Here is a 21,712-nt window from a genome sequence, read left to right as displayed (position 1 = left end):
GGCAGCGGTGAGGTGGCCACAGCCCGCAGTGGGGCCAAGCACATGCTCCCAACTGGCATGCACATTCACACAGTACTTATGTACACATACGCATGGCCAGACAAACGGACCAGCACTGACAGCAAAGGCAGTGCACTGGGCCCTGGATGCCCTCGCTTTCCAGCTGCAGGTGCCTGGGCAAAGGAGCCCTGAAGCTGAAGGCCTGCTGGTACTCAGAAACACCCACATGCCGGCACACCGGACACTCATCCCCCCCGACAGCCAGCCCTGGGACCCTCTGTCTCCTGAGCACCCCCCACACAGACAAGCATGGACAGAGCCTCCCCCCACGCAGGCCCAAAGGGTAGAAATGGAGCTTCATGAGAAGCCAGGGCAGATGGCGCTGACCAGGCGCAAGCATGGGCAGACAAGGGGACTGGCCTGCGACCTGTGTACAGGCTACCAGCCTCTTTCATCCCTTGCCCCTCTATTTTCCCATGCTTGCTCCTCCTCAACCCACCTTGATCCCTTCCTTTCGCTGCCTTTTGTTCTTCTCCTAAACATCCCATAATAAGTCTTGTGTAAGCCCCAAAAAGCTCCTCCTCTGCACCTCGTGATGAGCCCCATCCCCACAGGCAGTGGCCCCATGTGGGAGGTGCCCAAAGAGCCTTTCCTGTGCACTTGTGGTGGCACATGCCACCAGTCCCAGGGCCAGGCAGGGCCCTGTTGCTCTGACGGGTCATTGGGGCTCCCCTGCTGTGTGCCCACACGTGTGTGGAGAGGAGCCTTTAATCAACCCCAATAACCCGACACAGACCCCTACAGAAGACACAGTGCAGAACCCCCGTTCCTCGCAGGGGAAATCACTTCCCCAAATCTGTTTTTCTCCCCACTGTCCTTTTCCTTCTTTGCATATCCTGGCCAAAATTTTCAGCAAAGGAAGCACGAGCGAGTCCTTCAACAACAACCTCTTTCTATTCACAACCAAATTCCTTCTCAGACCAAGTCCGTGCTATGTGATGAATGAGGCAGGATCTTGTGAATAATAGTATGTTTAGACGGTTACCAACTATCACATGACGCTTTCACAACAGGCCAGAGTATCACAGGCACTCCTCAAAATTCCTACATTTCATAGCTTTTCAATGCTTGGATTTGCAACATTTTGTTTTTTTAAATAGAGCTGGGGGAAATCACCTCTCCTGGAGAAATCATCTCTCCTGAAGCTTTGGAGGGGACTGAAAGTGCATTCAGGTCAAATTCAGTGAACAGTTTAGCTAAGGAAAAAAATGAAAATATCAAAGTAAAAGATTTTATTTTCATGTTTTTAATTAAAGCATTTCCATTTTTCATTTCAAATCACATTTCCATGTAAAAATAGCTTTTCTAAAGTTAAAAAAACCTGACAGTTAAAGTGCGTCAGGTTAAACGTAATGATTCTGTTCATCTAAAGCCATTTTTTTCCAGTTTGGTGGGGAAGTAAAATATTCTTCTGTGGCTGACCTGAAACAATTTTTTTTTCAGTTGGGTAAGCTAACTCACAAGAAAGGAATTATTCACAGAATATTTCTTTAATAAATCTTTTTATGCATGATATCACCAGCAAGTTTCAAGTCTCTAATCCAGACCATAGAATTACAAGGATTTTTAATAAATGTAAAACAGTATCATTTCATAAATTTTTTCTGAGAAATTGCTGAACTGATCTTGCAGAAGCAAAACAAGCAAGTATTACTCTCCAGAGAGCTGCCCCCGCAAAATAACCCCCAGCAGACAGAGTTAGCCAAAGCAGAACACTTCAGCCCAACAGACCAAAAGCTAAAGCTAGTAGTTATAAACAACTTGAAATAAGACTGAAACTGTTGGGTAACATATGTCAGTTAGAAATGTCACAAACTGGGATACATAGAAAGCCAACTCTTAAGCTCTTATGATACCAATGAGTGGAGCAGTACTGAATTACATGAACCTACAATCTACCCCAACGTGTACAGCAACTGTAAAGTATATATTATCTGCCATACCTGTCACAGTATTTCTGCAGCCATTACAGACTGACATACTAGACAATCATCCAAAGATGTTTAGAAGAGCATGACAAAAATATTTCTGAAAATGGTAACAGCATATAATGGGCAGCTCTTTTTAAAGTCAGCAACTTATCCATTTACTTTCCCAAGAAACCCAAAGGATCTAAACCCAAATATTATTCTTTCAGTGAGCATTCACGGATGGAAATGTATCCTTCCCTCACTTGTTCTTTTATAAGACTCTAAAGTAGGCAGCTGACCTCGCGTATCATCACGGGCTTATTAACAATCTTCTTCATTAAGTGGCTTGCAATGCCTGACTGATTATAGCATTGCACTGTGTACATCTAGATATGCAACAGGTCTGTAAAATCAAATGATGAACAAATGCAACTACCCATGGTCAGATATCTAATATGTAAATGCATGTTAACTGGATTCCATAATTTGTTGATAGTACGCAGGCTACAATGATACAGTCACAGAAAAAAATAAGAATACTAATTAATTAGGTAATACATTTCAAAATAATGAACTGCTTCAAAGTATTTTAAATGAATGCACTCAGACTCCTTTAAAAAACTACTAAACAAAAACACCTACTCGGCCACAGGTTTATTTAATTCAGGCAATTAAATGACATGTATTTATACCATTAACAAATCTACTCAATATCTTCTTCCCCAGCCTCTTAAGATAACTGAGAAGTCTCATTTTGAAAAGTGTGGTTTCTCTCTTACAGACATGTTTTTCACCCACAGCTTTGGACTATCAGTAAGCTGCAAGCGTAAACTGCTGCAACAGCAGTTACTCCGACCTCGGAAGAACCTGGCGACAAGATGCTCTGCTCCTGCTGATTTGTGCCTACAATTCATATATCAAGTGTAAAATATCTGTATCAATAATAAGGTTACAGGCTATGCCTATGGGCCTGTTTAGGCAGCTGCCTACCTTAGAAAACCTTCCGTTTTTTAGCATCCATCTATAAGAGGCTTAAAACCTCACTGCAAATCAGTAACAAAGCAAGGTATGCACAGACTTATGGAGTCTGGCTACAGAGCTTGCTTTTCCAACCAATAACCCACATCACCTTTCCTGAACCTAGGTCATGATATAAGCACATCATTATTTCCTCTAAGTTTGAGGAATACACTGAGGGCAAAGGAGAGGAGGAATCAAGAGATATTTGGGATGGCAGTGCACACCAAGCATCAGGAGCCTTATACTACTAGAAGGGGAGAAACAAATTTCCTGAGAGATCTGCTGTAGTTGGATGATTAACATCTCAAACATGGGGTGGGGGGAGGAAGAGTTAAAATTTGAATCCTATACCCAGGCTTATGCTCACATCTCAGCGGACTGTCATTTGGAAACCCTTTCTTTGCCTCTGCTTATGTGAAAATTACTATCAAGGCACTACTTTCAAGAGACAGATGAAGCTATTTATTGCTATAACTTGGAGTTTTTACTACGGATGTTATTGTTCTGTACACAGAGTTTGGGCTTTTTTGTAGAGCTCAAACTAATTTCTGTCACATACTAAGAATCTACTGTAAGGCAGTAATGCTTTCAGGTGATGTGGGCTATATTGGAAATATGGCAAAAGTCTTATGATACTGCAGACTGTTTAAAGCATTAGTTCTTAAAGCACTACTGTACTCCAGGCACTCTTTTATTGTGTGTTGGGAAAGTACACGCGCTCACTAAAACACAACAGGCATCAGTTCTAGAGCAGGGTGCCTGACTTCTAATGCTTCCAGTAAAATGCTGCTGGTGCACCGTTTTTAGGGCAGCCAGGTGATCCAACAAAGAGCCCTTCTCGTCCTCTGCCATCTGTAATTACTACCTAACTGTCAGGAGCAAGCAGCACGTTATCCTGTCCTGCACGTGCAGCAGTCCAAATGGTAAAGGGTTTAGCAAAGAACACTCAGCTTAAAAGCAATCACTAAGACAGCAGAAGCTATAGGCAAAACTACTGCTGGAAATGAACAAACAAACATAATCACACCTATCTGGGTACAACTCTTCATGGCCAGTAATTCACATCTTCAGTAAAGCAGTTACTTGATAGCACCTTCTAGCAGAAAAAAAAAGGGAGAAAGAAGGAAAAAGACAACACACACAAACGCAGAGGGTAACTCTTTTGCAGGTGCAGTGTATTACAAGGCTCCTGGTTCTACCTCTAAGCGGTGGGCTTTCCTAGACAGGTTTTCCCAGATTTCTGCAGTGTATAAGGCCGGCTGCGGAGCTGAGCTTCTTGGCAAAGACAGAGAGCAACAGCCACCTGAGAATCTAAAATGAAAGCACTGGAAATGACCAAATACGGCAATAAAAAGGCAAAGAGGAAAGACATCACTTAAGAACTTTGGTCAGTCTCTTATATCCCCACTGTCTATTTCTGCTAAACACAACATAGACAAAATTAGTCTACTGCAGCCTAGCGAAACAAAGTGTAGAATACACACCTCTTGTGAAATTCCATAATTTCTGCATTTTTGTGTCCATTCCTTTTAACAGAATATAATGAAAGCTCAGCCAATACTAGTAGGGCCGGTATTCCCACTCAGAAAGCTCTCTTAAGCAGTCTTCCAACTTTTGCCTTATCACACCAAGCAAGTTTTGACTCTTGGTCAGTCAGGTATTATTGGTTTGAGCCATGCAGGGTGTGAAGAAACAGCTTTGGTAGAAGAGCTGTGTGAACAGGCAGTGTTGTTTTGAAGATCATTGAAAACCACAGAAGGATTTAATATCACAAAGATGTAAATTTAGAGAGTTAACTTTTACTGCATTAATATTATTATGTAATGAAACAAATTCCATAGTTATCTACTATGAAGGTTTCAAAGAAAGTCAGTCTAAGTCTGTACTCCTCTCAAGTCACATCTGAGAGTCACTAGCGATAGACTTTTGTACTCCCTGCTGCTCACAACTTCAACTCACAGCTATGCTATCAGAATCAGGCCAAGGCATCTGCTTCAGCTTCAGCCTCCAAACAGATTTGTACATCCCCAGTTACAGCGCTATCTGGTCATCTCCTCCCTAATCTCAGCTATGCGGGAGAGCAAGCAGCAGCCACCCCCGCCTCCTTCTTTCCCTCATTTCTCTGCAAGGTTTCAAAGCAGGGATCCTCATGTACCAGAAGACACTCACAACAATTCTCTGATAAAAGTGGATTTATCTTCATGGTATAGAAAAAAACACCATTAGTAGATGTTACCATCTGTATACTTGGTGCAGTTACCTTTCTCTCTGGCATATTTAAACCAAGAGAAAGAATGAAACCTCAATTTTGTATTCTCTCTGAAGCACCGAAGAAGCTTGGTCATTTTAGAAAAATCAGATGGCTGGTGCTCACCTTAACAAAGGAGTTTAGTAAGCAATTAAATACAGCTCTAATATAGCTCACATAGTCAAAATGATCTACCATTGAGCTTACAGGAACATCTACAGTTACTGAATATTCTGAAGAAGAGCATAATGAATGTCAGCTGAACAGTCCTAGAGCACAAGTGTGTGATTCAGGGATTGCTAGCGCACAAACGAAAGAAAAGAATCTCTCCTGAGGAACTGTTTTTTTTTCTTCCTTAATTTTTTATCTATGGTGATTTAGACTGAAACTAAGCACTGCTATCATTGCTCTTTTTTGTAGGAGTACTAAGGAATGTGTGAGTCCTTTTGTGTGAGTCCTAAGGAATGATGAAAAGAGATCAGAAATCATCAAACTCAACTGAGTTTTTTTCTCCTAGTCACTGAGAAAATTAGTTTACTAATAAACATTCCTTAACAGTGCTTAAGGACTCAGAAATTTCATTTAAAAGTCACCTGAATTCTCATTTAGCCAAGAAGCTAAATATATTGAGATTCTGGGATCTAATTCAGTTTTGAAGTCTTCAGACAACTTAAGATTCTGACTGCAGACAGCAGTAAAGTTATGAATGTATCATCTGAGAGTTTCAAGTAAACATCAGTGATAGGTTCAGCAATTTTAAATGTAAGAAAAACTGGGGAGGAAGTAGAGGGGAAGGGAAAGGAACCTAAGCAGAAAGGAAGAGGAACAAACAAAAGAGTATTTGAAACCTTATAGAGAATGTGTCTTCAAGGCTCCTAAATTAACATCAAAATTCTTTCTTTAATATCTATGCATTACTTTTAAGAAGATTTATCCTGACTTTTAGTTACTTTCTTGGGCAGCAATTTAAACAGAGATCCCTGTGTAGGTTTTCCACCAAAGTATCACACTGAAATATTTTTCCTCCAGTTGACAACATGGGTGGCAAGAACAGTAGCAAGGCTCTGTATGTATCTGTAATTTGATTTCTGAGTAGTTATCCATCACACACCTGTTTGGCAGAACCCCTCTAACAAACCAGCTGCATTAATTCATTTCTGTGACACCTCATGCTGAACAGCTTAGCACGGGCACTGACACAGCTTGAGTTATCTTTGCTGAGTTCCATCAAACTTGGCATTTTATGGATGCATCTCTGAAATTAATCAGTCAAAAAAGTTGATATATAGGTAGGGAGTCTCAATACAGTAATCAGGACAAAAGAATTTCTGACAAGTTTCACTTGCAGCCTTCAAGAAGATGTAGCTTCAGAAAAATTATTTTAAGTGTCTGGACACTGGGAGTCAAGAGTTAATAAGGCCATGCAGTATCTGCCACCAGCAGAGTATACGCCTTTACTCAAAGAAAAATTGGTACTACCTTAGAATACAATATATGAAAAGATACTTAGTAACATATGGGCCCTAAGAATGAGAAGGCAGGGAGAGAGAGAGAGAAAAAAAAAACCAGACACACTGCTAAATGCATCTAAGTGCATTTGTGTTGCCTGGAGGAGGCCAAAGCTGGAACTGGTATGCAACTTAAACAGAGTGAGAATAACAAATTTCAAGACAAGGAAGAGTGATACCATTCACTCTTAGCACTGTACTGTTCTTATCCTAAAAAATAATTCTGCATCAGTTTCATTAATACATGCTCATCTATTTCTAGCCAAGTCCTCAGGGAAAACTGTTTTAAATATGATAAAGTTGGAAAAAATAATCAAACCTTAAGAAGGACCAACATTATGAGTTGGATACCCACTCTACACAGACTTAACAGTGGACATTGACTGATCCTGAGTGCTTTGGAAAGGAAACTTGACATTCCCCTGATATAAAAAAGATTTTCTTTGAACTTTTTCAAAAATTAATTTGAAGATATTAACAGAAGTGTACAGATTATATAAAAATAAGCATGTGACAAACTCTTAGCAGGATCAGAACCTTAATTTCTGCTCAATTTTTAAGTCATTGCACTATTTTCCATTTCACAGACAAAAGGATAATTTACATGCAAGTAGTCAGAGCATGCTTTTAGTCGTCAGTGGAGATCCTCCATCATGATCCATCACTTTTAGCAGATAAGGTCTATTTTCATCATTGCTTTGCTGTATGTTCCAGCAGCTAGGATGCTTTCGTCTGGCACATCAGGCAAATTTATACACATCACACAAATTTATAGGCATTTTTATGTAAAATGCTTTCTCAATGTTTACTGATTTGAACTTCAAAGAATGCAAGTGTCTTATAACCTAACAGGTAGTAGTCATGTGATCTCTGTCCACCCAGACAAAAACTATGATTTGAAAATTGTGTACCATCACCACGGAAGTCCTCTGTTTCAGTATGTTTATCTCTAATCTTTGCCTCTTTCAATTTCATCAGAAACAACTGGAATAAAATGCGATTCTGACTTTTGCTGGTATTTTCAGTAGGCATGGCATTTACAAAGCCATTTCCATTACGACCTCATACTCATGTACTGATAATTAAATATATATGTACACTTAAGATTTAAAAATTCCACGGCAGGATTCTGCTCAAAGCTGTTTAGTTTGAATATCTGGAGAGAAATTTTTTTTTTAGTTAAGTATGCTTTTTCATTCCTTTAATACTCGCTAAACAAACTATAACCATATTTTCAAACAGACTCAGACTTCTGAAATTTGGCAGTCTGAAGCTTACTCCTCAAAAAGCAAATCCTTATTCTTACTGCAGGCTTGTGTGACTGAATGAGAAAGAACAGGAAGCTTCCACGCTCCCCTGCCTCTGCACCCTGAGCCTTGCGTGTCCCCTCAATGCCATTGCCAAGCTAAGACAGATTCAGGGACCCACCCTCTGAACCCTCAGTGGAAAAAGAGAGCTTCTGCACCTCAGAAGGGTCTGATTTACTGTACATCAACGGAGTGCTTCTGCCACATGTGCCCACTTTGATCCGGCACACATGCACACTATCTAGACTCGCTGCACACATGCAGGCCTCTGTTCCAGGTAGAGGTAAGGTGTATTAGGGTATGTTAGCTAGTGCTTGGCAAATGATCAAATTAATATACCCTGTACCAGGATTATGCTGCCTCCTCACAATTATTCCAAAATTTACATTTATGCCACTAGGCTAAGAGAGTCCAAAGATACCAAATGGACAAGGCCTATTGCTTGTTTTACAGGGATGAAAGACTAGGTCGAAGACCAGAAACCCCACAAATTCACACAGTAGTTCAAGTAGTCAGGCTATCTGAAATGACCTGATTACTACCCTAACCATTCATGATGATGTAAAGAGCTACGTCACCTGAAGAACCACAATGAAGATTTAAAAGATATGCTGTGATTTAAAATCCTGAGTCACAATAAGCATTTCTGGACCTTTAAATACTTGGATCATAATATGACATTTTGAGAACCTGTATAAATGTTTAAATTAATTAAAAAATGAGTGAAACTCTATGTCTTTTTCTTTTTTCAGTATTTTACTCATCCATAGTCATGTCTAGTATCTTAGATCACTTTTTTTTTTTTACTAATTAGGAGCTAAATACAAAAGAAAGTGTTAAAAGTCAGCACTGTTAAAAGTCAGAAATGTCAGTAAATTCTTAAATAATTGTTCCACAAGCAATATAAACTCAGCCTTGTCACATATATTAAACATTTTTTGATCTTGCTTTTCTCATTAATTGGCTTAATCTAGTACTACATTTCATGCCATTTAACAAAGCATATAAAATACGCAGAATCTACAGTGGGACAATGTTAATACTCTTGCTGGAACTTTTACTTTCTGATGTTTGGTGATTTGCCTTTTCAGCCTTACTTTAACACCAAGAGTTTAATATAACTACTGCTTTGAGACAGCAGTTCCCAGCTCCAGCAGCTGCTTCTGGCAGAAACAGCTCCACTTCTGACCACTTAGTATTTCACCGGGGCTGTCCCCAGGTGACTGCCTGTTCGACAGGCAGGAGAAGCCCCCGGCTTTTCAGGCACCGACTAATGGGGCACGTAAGCAGCTACCTCCTCTTTGCACAGCAAAGAGACATCACTCTGGCAGGTCTGTGCTTGCGGCAGTGCCATGGTCCACTTGGGCAAGCAGGAGCCTTCGAGCTATCCATGTGTCCCAGCAAGGGACAACAGCTGTCCAACAGGATCCTCTCCACAGAGCTGCACAGGCAGCAAATCCTTACTGGAAGAAAATCACATATAAACAAGTCGGACCTCTATTGCTGCTAGAAGAAAAACAAAACCAAGAGCCCTGTTGTCATTCCTTGAGGGTTTGCAACAAACATATGGACTTCTGTTTGCTTGTTTTGCGTTGTGAGCCTTATTTGAATATGCAGATTGAGCATCTAAGAATTTTTATGAAAGAACATCATTTTGTGCCTAAAAATAAATAATCTGGGCTCTTTTCCAGTAGATTTGAATTGTTAATTTTTTTTTTTTTTTTTTTTTTTTTTTTGGTAACAAGGAAAGCCTCCTTTAGGGGAAAGACTTTTGGAGTAAGCCTTGGCTATAATACCCATGTGCAAACCTTCTTAGAAGAGTTTGTTCCAAGCTAATCGACCTTACCCACAGCTAGGCTCCAGATAATTTGCTAGAGAAAATTAGATTTCTCTGGGACTATATTTAATATTTTCACTTGTTAGAAACCATGCAGGATTTGGTGGATGCTGATGAAAAGCAAGACTCTAAACTTCAACGCAGGCAAGGCAGCCATTCTCACCTGTGACTGAATCCCTTCTGTTTTAAGATGGAAAGTTTCCTATAGCCTCAAGCAGGTAAGCTATCCCCATGAAAAGTAGATAGACTAAAGTCACAGTGTTTCACACAGGAATTTCTTTCATTTTATTTGAAGTGCTTCAGATTCACAGGCTCCCAGACAGCCATGCTACGCTTCCTAACCACCAGCCATCTTCCAGTACGCCTCCTGCACTGCCTTCATGAGTGTTTTGTGCTGTCAGGACAGGCAGCAGCTGGAATGAAATTCCTACGATTCAAACTGAGATCTTTTTAAATTACAATCTGCAGATCCATATGCTGTGTCTCATCAAAACTTTGCTAAGCTATTATCAACGTTAATGAAACTAGAAAAGGCAGACAGTAATAGAACAAAGTGTTGTGTGAAACCCGATTATCCTCTACATGTAACAGTAGGTAAAAACTTGTAGGTCTACCCTTCAACTATGCAATCTTGTTCTTTGCTATGCTTAAGCTAGCCAATAAAAGTACTTGTTAATAAAGCTCCTAGAAATCTGCAATTTCAAGATCTACATAATCTTGTGTTTTCTCTGTTGCTTTTTTCAGTATTGGAAAAGTATTCAATATTGCAAGCTCCTAGTATCTTCAAAAGACTACTCAGAAATGATATTGTATCATATATTTCAGTGGCATTAACTTGAACGGTTTGACTAGCAGCACAGTAAAGTCCTTGAAAGCAACACGGGAATATTTTTTTTTAATTTAGGCTTGTCCCCTTTTCTGTTTCTTTAACAAAAACACAACCTCATCAACAGTTGCTTTAAATCTCTCACCTTGCTTTTTTTCCCCTTACAAATATAATTACTGATAGCCTCTGATTTTGCCAACAAAATTATGTTGTTAGCTTTCAGTATTGGAAGTAATTGGAGGAAGAATATATTTTATTAAACAGGGAAACTACTGTTCCTGCAGTGAAAATAGAAGAAATCAGGCAACTTTCTATAAAAGCTAAAAGAGAATAGCATTAACAGTACTGATATTTAGATCTAGGGAACTTTAAGAAGAATGGCTGAGAAAATGTTCAGGCCTTCTTTATATATTAGAAAAAAAAACAAAGAAAAAATTCTTTTCTTTTCCCTTGGCTCATCACTTTATGATCTGTACCATTAAGAATATTAAGGGTCTTATGACGGATTCCAGGAATCTAGCAGAGAAGTGGGATACTCCAATTTATAGAAAATAGAATTTTTTTTTTTAAGGTACCCTTAGGAAAAGGTGGCTAGTGACACTGAGCCATGGAGGTTTTTGTGGAGATGTATGCACTCCCCTTTTTGCCAGCACAATGACCATATGAAAACATCTACATAGACAGTGATCATCTAAGGAATGAATAGAAGACAGACATCACCAGGTTAAAGAGTATAAATTAGCTTTAAGTAGTTTAAGTTGTAAAACTGACAAACCAGATCCTTAACATCATGCCTCCCCAAAGCAGCATTTAGTTCATGGCTCCCATCTTCAGTTGCTAGCTCCATATGCTGGTGCTCAGTTTCCAGATTTCTCATTTTTACTACTTCTCAAGCAACGTCTATAAATATGTACCAAATATCAATCTGAAGAAAAATCTTTAGTAGCTGTGTTTACTGAACTCCAACACCATCCGCCTAAGTGAGAGACCAAATCCTGGCTTTAAGACTCAGAGTCATGATGGGAAAGGGAGGAGACCTGTGAAAGAGCTCCACAGCCCTGCGTTTATGGAGCCCAGGTGAGGCTGCCAAGGAGGAACAACATGACTTCTTGCAAGGTACAGGATCACCTTCCCGACCATTATGCACTTTGTGGTGTGCATGAGAAAAACGGCTATTCTTTGGCCCTTCTTTCACCCTCACTTTCCTGACCATGACTGGCCTCTATGGGGAGACGAAAGATAGGGAGGAGAGAATATATGAGAGTGAAGGAGCTTAAATCTGTATATATGCAGCAGCGTGCAACTGCTTCCCCCTTCTCTGTAGGGCTCTGGCAGCTCTGTAGGGCTGCTCGGTCTCAGTTAAAGCACCAACAAAAACACAACCCTAGATGCTGTACTATGACTACAGAACACCCCGAGACACAGCAAAACAAGCTGGCTGAGCTCTCACATCTGTTTGTTTAGGCACTGTATTAAAGGCTCAAAGCATCCAATTCTGGGCAGCAAGATTTACCCTCTCCTCTGACATGCGCTGCACTCTCTTTATGCCGACGGCTGTTAGTCAGACTTCTGTCAGCCAAGCAAGGCAGCAGCCAGGGAGTAGCCAAATTCCCATGTGAGCAGCACTGAGGCTGGTTTCGAACTGCAGAATTCACAAGTAGCAAAAATACTCCCAAAACTCACAGAAGTGGTGGGAGAAAAAAATAATAATGATAAAAATTTCATTCTCTTACCTCAGATTCAATAACTTCCAGAGCTAAACAATGAAAATAAGGCAGTGGCTCTTCTATTTAATTCTAGACTAATGGCTTCACACTTTAAAGGGACCTCACACACTTTTATAAATTCATGTAAAATGAGTTCCTCAAAGGAGCAAAACTGAAAAAACAGAAAAGAAGCTACCTTAAAAGACTGATTTGCCAATAGTATTTTGGAAGTAAAAAAACCCACAAGGGTCTCCACAAGGTCTTACAGTTCAGCTAGGAAGTGACCTGAATTTCACTGATGTATAGTTATAACCAGGTGGCTAATTTACCTCCAAATTTTTAAAGCTGTACTCAAAAGGCAGAACACATAAGATTAGTTTCAATAATTCCGCTGTTCTTCAGTTTCATCATAAATGAACAGTACACTTCAGTCTTTAGGTGGAATGGGAAAAACCCATTAAAAATACCTCATTTTCACTGCACCCTAGTAAACAACTATGTAGAGAGAGAACACAGTTTCATTTGTAGTTTATAAAGTATCAACTTTTTGTAAAGTACTTTAGAATCAGCCTGCAAAGCATGACTATACAATATCAGAGGTATAAAACAGTATGTGTTTTTTAATAACAGCACCGAGAACGGAGGCTGGAACTCAGCTCCTTCTTCCCAACAAATAGCCCTAACCATTAAGTTATCAAACCAGCCTCCCTCACTTGCTGGTGGCCCTGCTTTAATAAGAGACTATCAGCAGTCAGGATATAGTCCCGTAAAATAGATGTGGATTCCTGCGGGCTGAGAGCCACCTAGAATCCAGACCTTCAACCTCCCAGGTGAGTGCTCTACCCAGCCAGGGAGGGATCTAATTATTGGATCTTCTCTAGGTAAGCACATACATCCAGGCACATCGGGAACTTGGCAGTTCGGTTTCAAATTCTGAGTGAATACTTAAGCAGCTTCTCCCATCTGAGCTTTCAGGATTATCTTCTTATTACCTTAACACCTGAATCCACTTCAGTCAAGACATACTTGCTGGCATTCCAGATCATATCCTACTTGTCTGAGGAAAGCCCACAGGCCATTATAATGGCTGCGGTAAAATAAGCCTGTATCCTGGATATTTGCTTTTGCCTAATATTTTCTGACACAAGGTATAAGATTATTACCTACCGAAGAACAGTTAGAAACAGAGCTACATTGCCATGTGACACAATACCTACCCAGAGATGCTGTCACTTTTAATTTAAACAAATGATTGTACAGAAATTTTATACACCCACAAGCTGCTTCAGAACTCATTAAAATTCTACAAATGCTCTTTTGCCTAATTCTAGCATGTTTTGCTCGATTATTCATGGGCACCAATGTTCACTTCAAACGTTCTATTAATTGGATGTCCAAGTAATCATTAAGGAAACCATAATTTTGATTTATGTGTTGTGGGAGTCACCATTTTTCATTTTCATTTCAGCCCTTGTTATAGTAGCAAAACAGGCATGTTCCTTCAGAAAATGGAATAAAACAAAATAAACCTTTGTTAAAAATATCTAAACTCCAAATCCTGTAGCTTAGCATACTGCAAGAAAATGAGGTGATTTTCATGACAGAAAAATTACAAAGACAAAACCAAAAAAAGCGAGCTCCATATAGGAAAAGCAGAATTTGAGAGCAGTGTTCTAGATCTGCGCCATAAAATTAATTATCTGCAATGAACCTAACTAACTGCTACAGCAATCATATAGCCAAATCTGTGATGTGTCACTTCAGGCAAAGGAGGACCAGTACTGCTATTTAAGCATGCATAGGTGAATGTCAAAGGCCAGTAACTAAAAACAGTGCCTGGTGGGCTTTCTTCCCCCTTGAGCATTGATCACAGATGCTTTGTCCTATTATTCGATTCCCCTTTCCATTACCCCAGTTTGTTGGAAAAGGGGAAATGACATGCTTGGCAATCGAATGCTGCCTGGACATCTAAAGGACTGAACCACCATACTCTGTTATCGATGTTCTTGCTTACATGAAAACTTATAAAATATGACTCAACGTTAAGGTCAGCCTTAGATATAGGGTAAGTAGGCAACTGTAAAAAGATATCCCCAGAACAGCGCCTTGTCCAGTTCTGCCTTCTTCTTAGTTGTCTATTCCTACATTTCTGTCTTCTAGCTGTGGTTCCTATTGCTAGTGCAAGTATATATGGTATGATGGTACATTTGGATGACAGGCTACAGACTCTTAGGTGCCCTTTGTTACAGCATCTCCCTTGAGGTACTGCTGTACATAATCCCAAAGATTCAGGCTTGCTTAAAGTCTGCTTGCTTAAACGACATGCTGATTGCATGACGCTAAACAGTAACACTAAGGCTCATTTGAGGATAAAACACAACAGGATCTGCTGAGCAGGGATTTAACATGCTCTCTATTTTGGAGCTTTCCATGCAAGCACAAGTGTAACAGCCACTGAATGCACACGGGGCAGAAGGAAAGGAGACAAGGTCCCCTTGGAAGACGTGGGGCAAGAATTGCACAGCTGCAAACCTTACACTTACACTCCTATGAATCCAAAATAACCGCACAAAGGGTGATCTATCAATCTGAATTTCAGCCAGCAGAGTAAGCTAAACTTCCCCTCAACCCTGAAATTTCGGGGGGGGGGGGGGGGGGGGGGGGGAGAGATTAGTGAAACATCGGTTGACCCTTCTAAAAATGTAGGCAGCTGCCACTAGGTGTCCACCGATGTGCATGGAGCAGCACAGGCACCAGCAAAACAGCCCAGGAGCGAGGAGCTCCTGCCCGGAAGGGGCAGCAGCATCTGAGGGACCACTTCCAGGCCGCCTCGTATCAGTAGCTCATCTCAGAAGTGAGAGGGAAGGACATGCAGCACGTGGGCTGCCCAGCTGGAAAGGTTTGTGGAACATTTTGATTTTAACGAACCTTTTCAGCCCTTTTCTTTTCCAACTGTCACAACATTAATACTAAATCATCCTTGAGAATCTTCTGCCAGAGACTTCTGTTCCCTTCATGACCTCTGCAAATTATTTTTAACACTTATTATCCACAAAAGGGAAATGATTCCTTCATCTTTATTTGCATAGCCTTTTAAAGTGATAAATCCTGTCTTGACAGGCCTTTAGCACACAAGAAAGGGAAAAGAGAGTCAGACTCAGGTAGTAGCTATTATTCTTTCCTAAAGAGTCTGGATCTTGTGTCTTAAGAAAAATTCATGCAAAGAAAGGGTTTTGGTGGGGAGAATTGGGAAACAAAAAGCATAAGGAAACACTTCTGATACTTTTTTTTTTTTTTCCTCTCCACTTTTTGGAAAACCACAGTCACTGCTCAAGATTCAATTAGCCCCTCGAAGATTCCAGCTATGTTTCCCTGGCTTGTGAAAATATTTAGCTAAGTTTTTACAGATTTTTCCTGCAGGAGGTAAGTCTTCCTATCCACACTGAGCTTGCCAAACTAATACAGCAGAGCATTGCAAGGTTAAATACGTCCTGCTTGGCTGAGCTGCATTCTTATTAGACAGATAGTAAAAAGAGAAATGTAGGTGGAATAAAATGAGAGTGTATACCAACATGCTAACAGGAGTCAGCAGATAACATCAGGTTCACAAGGCAGGACTAGTGCAGAACAGTCACAAGGATGAAATGTCTCGTTCTCCAGCCTGCCCCTATCTGTTCAAAATACCTTTCAAGATAAGATGACAGGAACTATGATGGTAACTCTTTGATAGGAAATGCCAAAGCAATGGAGCTCTACAGATGAGCTGAAAAAATTTCCAGATGTGCCCAGGAGAGAAATTAAAAATAAATAAATAAATAAAATAAGGGGAGGGGGGGAATGAAGAATAACTGAACAAAGCAACAATATGAGAAAAGAAGGAAAAGAAAACATAGCAGAAATGGTCCTGGGTTCCCTTAGCCTTAAAAAAAAAAAAAAAAACTTTTTTTCTAAAGCCTTCTAACATTTCTGTATTTACTTCAAAATTATGTACATTGTATCAAAAATTGGCATCAGCCCCCCCACCAGATACATACCAGGTCAGTAAACAAGGCTTGGTTCACCAGAACTGGCTGTCAAAAATCACAGCCAGTTCCAAAACTGGCAATTAGAACTTGCCCTCAGCAAGCTCTTCTCCCTGCTGCTGTCACTGTGCCTGGGTCACCCCGGTCTTTACTCCCAGGCTTGGCTTGGCGAGCAATGCCAACAGCTGAGGTGATGGCAGCAGATATTAGCTTTGCTCTTCTCCACCCCCACTCAGGTTCAAACCCAGAAGGTCCCTAAGCAAGAGTCTTGATCACTGTTGGCTTGTCATCCTGGCCTGACCCCAAGCCCTGCCCTATTACCATTGCCTGTCCCTCCCACCCCCCCAAATCAACTGATATTATTTGGCTGAGCACCCCTGGATTAATGAGTACCATTTAGGAAAAAAAGATTCTCTCCATACTACTGTAAAAAAATTCTTCCACAACAGCTTAACTCCAGCCCCATTCTTCCCTACCACAGGGCTCAGACAGTAGATGAAACACTATGTGCAAGTGGGCCTATTGCCGACAGCCGTATTCCACAATCTAAAGAGTGTTTGGGCTATAGAGAAACATTCATTGCCTTTTGACCATGTTGAATAAAACTCTCAGAATAATAATAATAAAAAATCCCTGCTAGAAATGTCAAAGGCTTTTCCTTAGTACTTTCTGTGGGTGTTAAAACGGGACAAGGGTAGACTGGATTGAGAACCCTGTCCCAACCCTCTTGAGGTTCTGAGGGCTTCTACTGTAAAGAAAAAAAGTTGACATTTCAAAAAAAAAAAAAAATCCAGACTGATCATTGAAAATAGCTGCTTCACAATGACCCTATCTGTGATTCAATCAAATACAGAAGGATATTCAGGAATGCTGACCTTAATTAGCCTCCTAAAGCTAATCTTCCTAGGTTCCCTCTTGTAAACAGAGAGAGGGAAAAGGTCTTCCAGAGGTGATTCAGAGCAGAAGCTTAACTCGAGGTGTGATTTTACCTTCTACTTCCAGCAGCACAGCTGGAGGCTACAGCTGGAAGGGGCGATCCTCCTCCTTCCCACTGCCCTCCTCCCTCACCCCAGATCCAGCACTTATGCAGCCGTGGGCTACCTCAGATCAACCGGCTCATCCCACTGAACACAACATGCCAAAAAGGACAGGAAAAGCTTCCTGTCACACGAGTTGCTTGATGGAAACCACCCTGTAACACACAACTGCTAGAAGTGTTGCAAGGGTAGGGGAGCTGATACAGTGTGTGGAGAGTGGAGCCTGCTTTTCAGCACCACCCTGAAAGGTTAAGTAAATACAAGATTAGGAAAAGCGTGAAACTGCTCACTAAGCCGTTCTCAGATGTTTGCTGGAAGAGCTCTCTCCCAATTGATTGTAGAAGGACCCCAAGAAGGTTAGCTTCATTAGGCTGAAGTTAACTGCTGTGAATACTTTCTTCCTCTTATTTCAACTGCTTTACAATTTAGGATAAATTTATTACAATTTCTAAATAAAAATTACAATTGTGAACATAATAAAATACTTTTTAAGAAAATTGTAAAAGCAGGATGCTTGCAGAATTCCTTTTTTTTTCTTTTAATTTGTTCTGAAATAGGAGACTCTTCAAAACCAGTCTTTTCCCATAGTTTTGGTTTATGTGAAACAGCATTTTTTGAAAAAACTCATGCTGGAAAATTTCTGACCAAATTTATTTGATGGCACAGCCACACAGTTAACTGCTGCATGAATACTTTACCTGAACGACAGCACCATCTTTTTTTTTCTACTTTCTTTACTCACATGCAGAACATTGAAAGGTTTGGCAATTTATTACTTAGGCAAAACTCCTATTAACTTACAAGTAAGGATGAAATGATATTTCAGCATCCTTATTTGTCAAGGTTATCATTGCCTTTGCTGTCAGAATTGAAGAGCAGTTGAAGCACTCTCCATCCCAAAGAACAACCCCAAACAAATCTTGTCAAATGAATGAAATGCATCAGCGATCCATGCATAAGTATGTTTCTCCGGGATGGAATCACCTCGTCAATGTTCCTTGCCCCAGCATGAACAAATCTAATTTTAATCAAGTGCTGGTGTCATGAGACAGCAGAACTTAGTCAAGCAACAAAGTGGAGAAAATTAGTTGTATTAACACCTAATGTACACACAAGTTTAAAGCAGTCCTTCACAAACCAGGACTAAAAAGGCACTGAGGCAGAAACAATAATGTTGATGTTTGACCTGGCATAGTTAAACAGAAAAGAGAACTACTTTAATGATTTTCATATTCTATAATTGGTTACTGCACTAAAACACTAGAGCGAAGCAACAAAAATTGCACAAGGTAAAAACCAAAGAGTCTCTCCAAAGCCCTTTGTGTGTACAAAACCTTGAAAACTTCTATTAAGGTCACACAATCAATATAAAGGTATGGACAGCACAGTCTTGGCAGTTTTACACTCTCTGGGCTCCCACTGAATGATACCACTGCCAAAGTTAACTTTTGCATCACGGGCTCTTTGCTACTGAAGATGATGGTGTAGTAATACTTTTCTGTATTTAAAAAATCCTAGATATCATGTACTATGTCATTTACTGCCTCAGTTTATCATTAATTACAGAATGTGCTTAGATATCCCACAACACTGGTACATAGCTAATTATAACAGTAATAGCCAGGCTCAGCAGGTCAAGCTGAGAACAAGTCAGGTGCTGGCATCTGAGGTATTTAAAAATTGAAGAGCATATCCCATATATCAGCAATCTCACATAGGTGAAACTGTCTCTGGAATTTGCCATTTTGCCAAAGTGCCAGGAAACTCCAGCAATTGGAATAGTCTTTCTCTATAAAACACATAGTACATATAATCATCTTTTTCATATGTAGTACATCATTTTTGGTACACCCATGGCTCTGCTCTACCATGCTTGACTCTGCTGCTTTCACAAAAAGAAAACACATGACATAAGCAGCATGTTGTGCTCTTCTGCTGCCAGGGGATGCCCGAAAGCAGAGCAGTAGCCCTCCCTGTTCATTAAGCATGTGCCTTGCACCTGTGGAGTGGAAAGTTAGCCAGCAGGTTGATGAGGTGTGGAGAGTACACAGAACTTAATATCTTCTAGACACCAAGTATGCAGCGTCTGACCAAGGACACAGCACTCCAGACTTAAAGAAAGTCTTTATTAACACAGTTTATATGCTTGAAAAATGAGAAGGAAAGTTGCAACAATAAAAGCGACTAAGACAAATAGCTCAGTTAAGTAGCTCTCTCCCAGCAGCTCTAGGTAACTTCCACATACTGTTGTCTAAGCTAATTTTCTGCATGATTGATGCTTAAAATTCTCTCCTAGAATCACTTACGTGTCCATAATTAGGACCTCTTTTTCAGAGCAACATTTACACTCCTTCAGACTCAGTCAGACTCACATCCACTTAGTAACATGTACCTCATGCCACTCCATACATTAACTCCGAATCCAGCACAGTGACTTACCTACTTCTGTATTTAAACCATGCTTGGCCTTGAATTTCATAGTGTGAGTAGCCACTTGTTTCGTACTGTGTCTCACGTGTCTCATTTCTTCTTAGACTACAGCAGCTTTAGCAAAACAACATAAAAAGGGTTGATTTGAAGCACTTCAGTCAATGAGTACCTTCTATAGAAGAGCACCAAAATAACACCGCTGGGCTAAAATAACATCACTTTCACATTAAGACTAACACAAAAGCCTACTGTTGATGAATGACAGAAACATAATTAGTAAGAGTTCACAGTGCTGCTTAAGTTGCTATTATTTAGAAGAGCCCTCTATACTTGCAGTTAGGCTTTTGACATATTACAAATTTCAGAATCAGTAGTAACTGAAGAATGAGTGGACTAGAAGTGGTAACAGGCATAGTATGAAATCAGAGGGATTTCACTAGTTGACAACACACCAGGCCCTACTGCTGCTAAGAGATTTGGCAGCCAGCAAGCTATGTTTATGACCTGAAGCTCTGTAGCACACAGGGAAGGGGGAGAAGTGCTCTAAAGCAAGAGTGCTGCAATTTTTGTTCATATTTTACAAGGCTCTTGGAGAGGTAATGCTACATTGCCAGACATCAGAAGAACAGACTTATGCCATGGCAGGTGTCAAACTACTTCCATGCCACCTGAGAATAAGAATAGGCATGCATCTCTGGAAAAGATAGGATGAACAGCAATATTGCACAGTTTCATGGTTTTCTAGTTATTGTGGCAACAGCCACAATTGTTGGCAACCTTCCCAACAGTATTAACTGAGGGTGAGAATGATCACAATCTTCAGAAAATTCCTGAGATAAAGTTTGAAGGTAACCCACAAAGGTTTTGCATCCAGAGTAGGTAAAGGGTAGGAAAGTTAAAGCATGGCCTCTACCATAAGCAAAAGCATGTTCCAGAAAATAGTGATGTAGCCAGACTAGATTTCATTAGCCACACATCTTGGTAACGCAAATGCAAATCATAACTCAAAGCTACCTTTAAAATAGAGGAAAATATTAGATTGCTTCTGACTCTGTGTTGTCACATACAAAATGGACCCCATCTATCCAATATGGTGCTCCCGGACCTGCGATGACTATGCCTCTGTATTTTTCAAACCTCCACTGGAATTTTACAGGCCTCCATTTGGTAAAAAGAATGCTACTTTGTTTTCTTCCTCTTAATGATTACATTTTTCCCACGTGTCACGCTAGTTCTCTTACTTTACTAATGGACCTACTTCTAATTTACATCACAGTGTACATACACTAAAATAAACCCCTTTAAAATCAGAAATTGGGTGGATTTTGGCTCTTTAAAAGCAGCATACAGAATAAAAACTTCTGTTCCCTGAAGTCTATGAGCCTGGCAATTCCAGCAGTATTTTGAACATTTTATTTCTTTGTTCTTCAGGGAGTTCATCTTCTAGTTTCCTGAGACTCTGCTCAAAAAAAAAGAGAAAAAAAAGAAAAAAAAAAAGAAATCTTACCAATAACTTTCTACAGTAATTTTATGCTATTTCTTTTAGGCTTTTAGCAGGTTTTAACCCACTTGCTTAGGCAACATTCACATTATAGTCCAGGGGGATACACAGTACAGGAAATGTTTCTGCACTTCCTCCCAACAAAGGAGTCTCCATGGTGTAAAGGGAGGACAATCCTGTGAGGGCGGTGTTACCCCTTCCGTTTGCTATGTACTTCAGACCACGAGGGAAACAATTTGGGGCGATGGGTTGTAGTATGTGTCTTTTTTTATTAGACCTTGCTGACTGAGTTTCCAAATA

At 40.2% G+C, this 21,712-nt stretch overlaps 1 protein-coding gene across 2 annotated transcripts in view; it reads right to left on the bottom strand.

Moving 5' to 3' along the window:
• The window catches only part of SLC35F1 (solute carrier family 35 member F1), a 258,606-nt gene that overhangs the window by 179,502 nt on the left and 57,392 nt on the right, over positions 1–21,712 (bottom strand). The window contains exon 2 of one of the 2 annotated variants that reach the window (XM_064508919.1): positions 19,921–20,025. The exons of the other annotated variant lie outside the window; for it this stretch is intronic. Coding sequence (XP_064364989.1) covers positions 19,921–20,025 — 105 coding nt within the window. The remainder of the gene's footprint in view (positions 1–19,920; positions 20,026–21,712) is intronic. 2 annotated transcript variants of the gene reach the window in all.

Source organism: Dromaius novaehollandiae, chromosome 3 (assembly GCF_036370855.1).
Source record: "Dromaius novaehollandiae isolate bDroNov1 chromosome 3, bDroNov1.hap1, whole genome shotgun sequence".
In the NCBI taxonomy this organism is placed as follows: Eukaryota; Metazoa; Chordata; class Aves; order Casuariiformes; family Dromaiidae; genus Dromaius; species Dromaius novaehollandiae.
The sequence above is the reverse complement of the archived record's forward strand: the minus strand, read 5'-3'. Positions and strand labels throughout refer to the sequence as shown.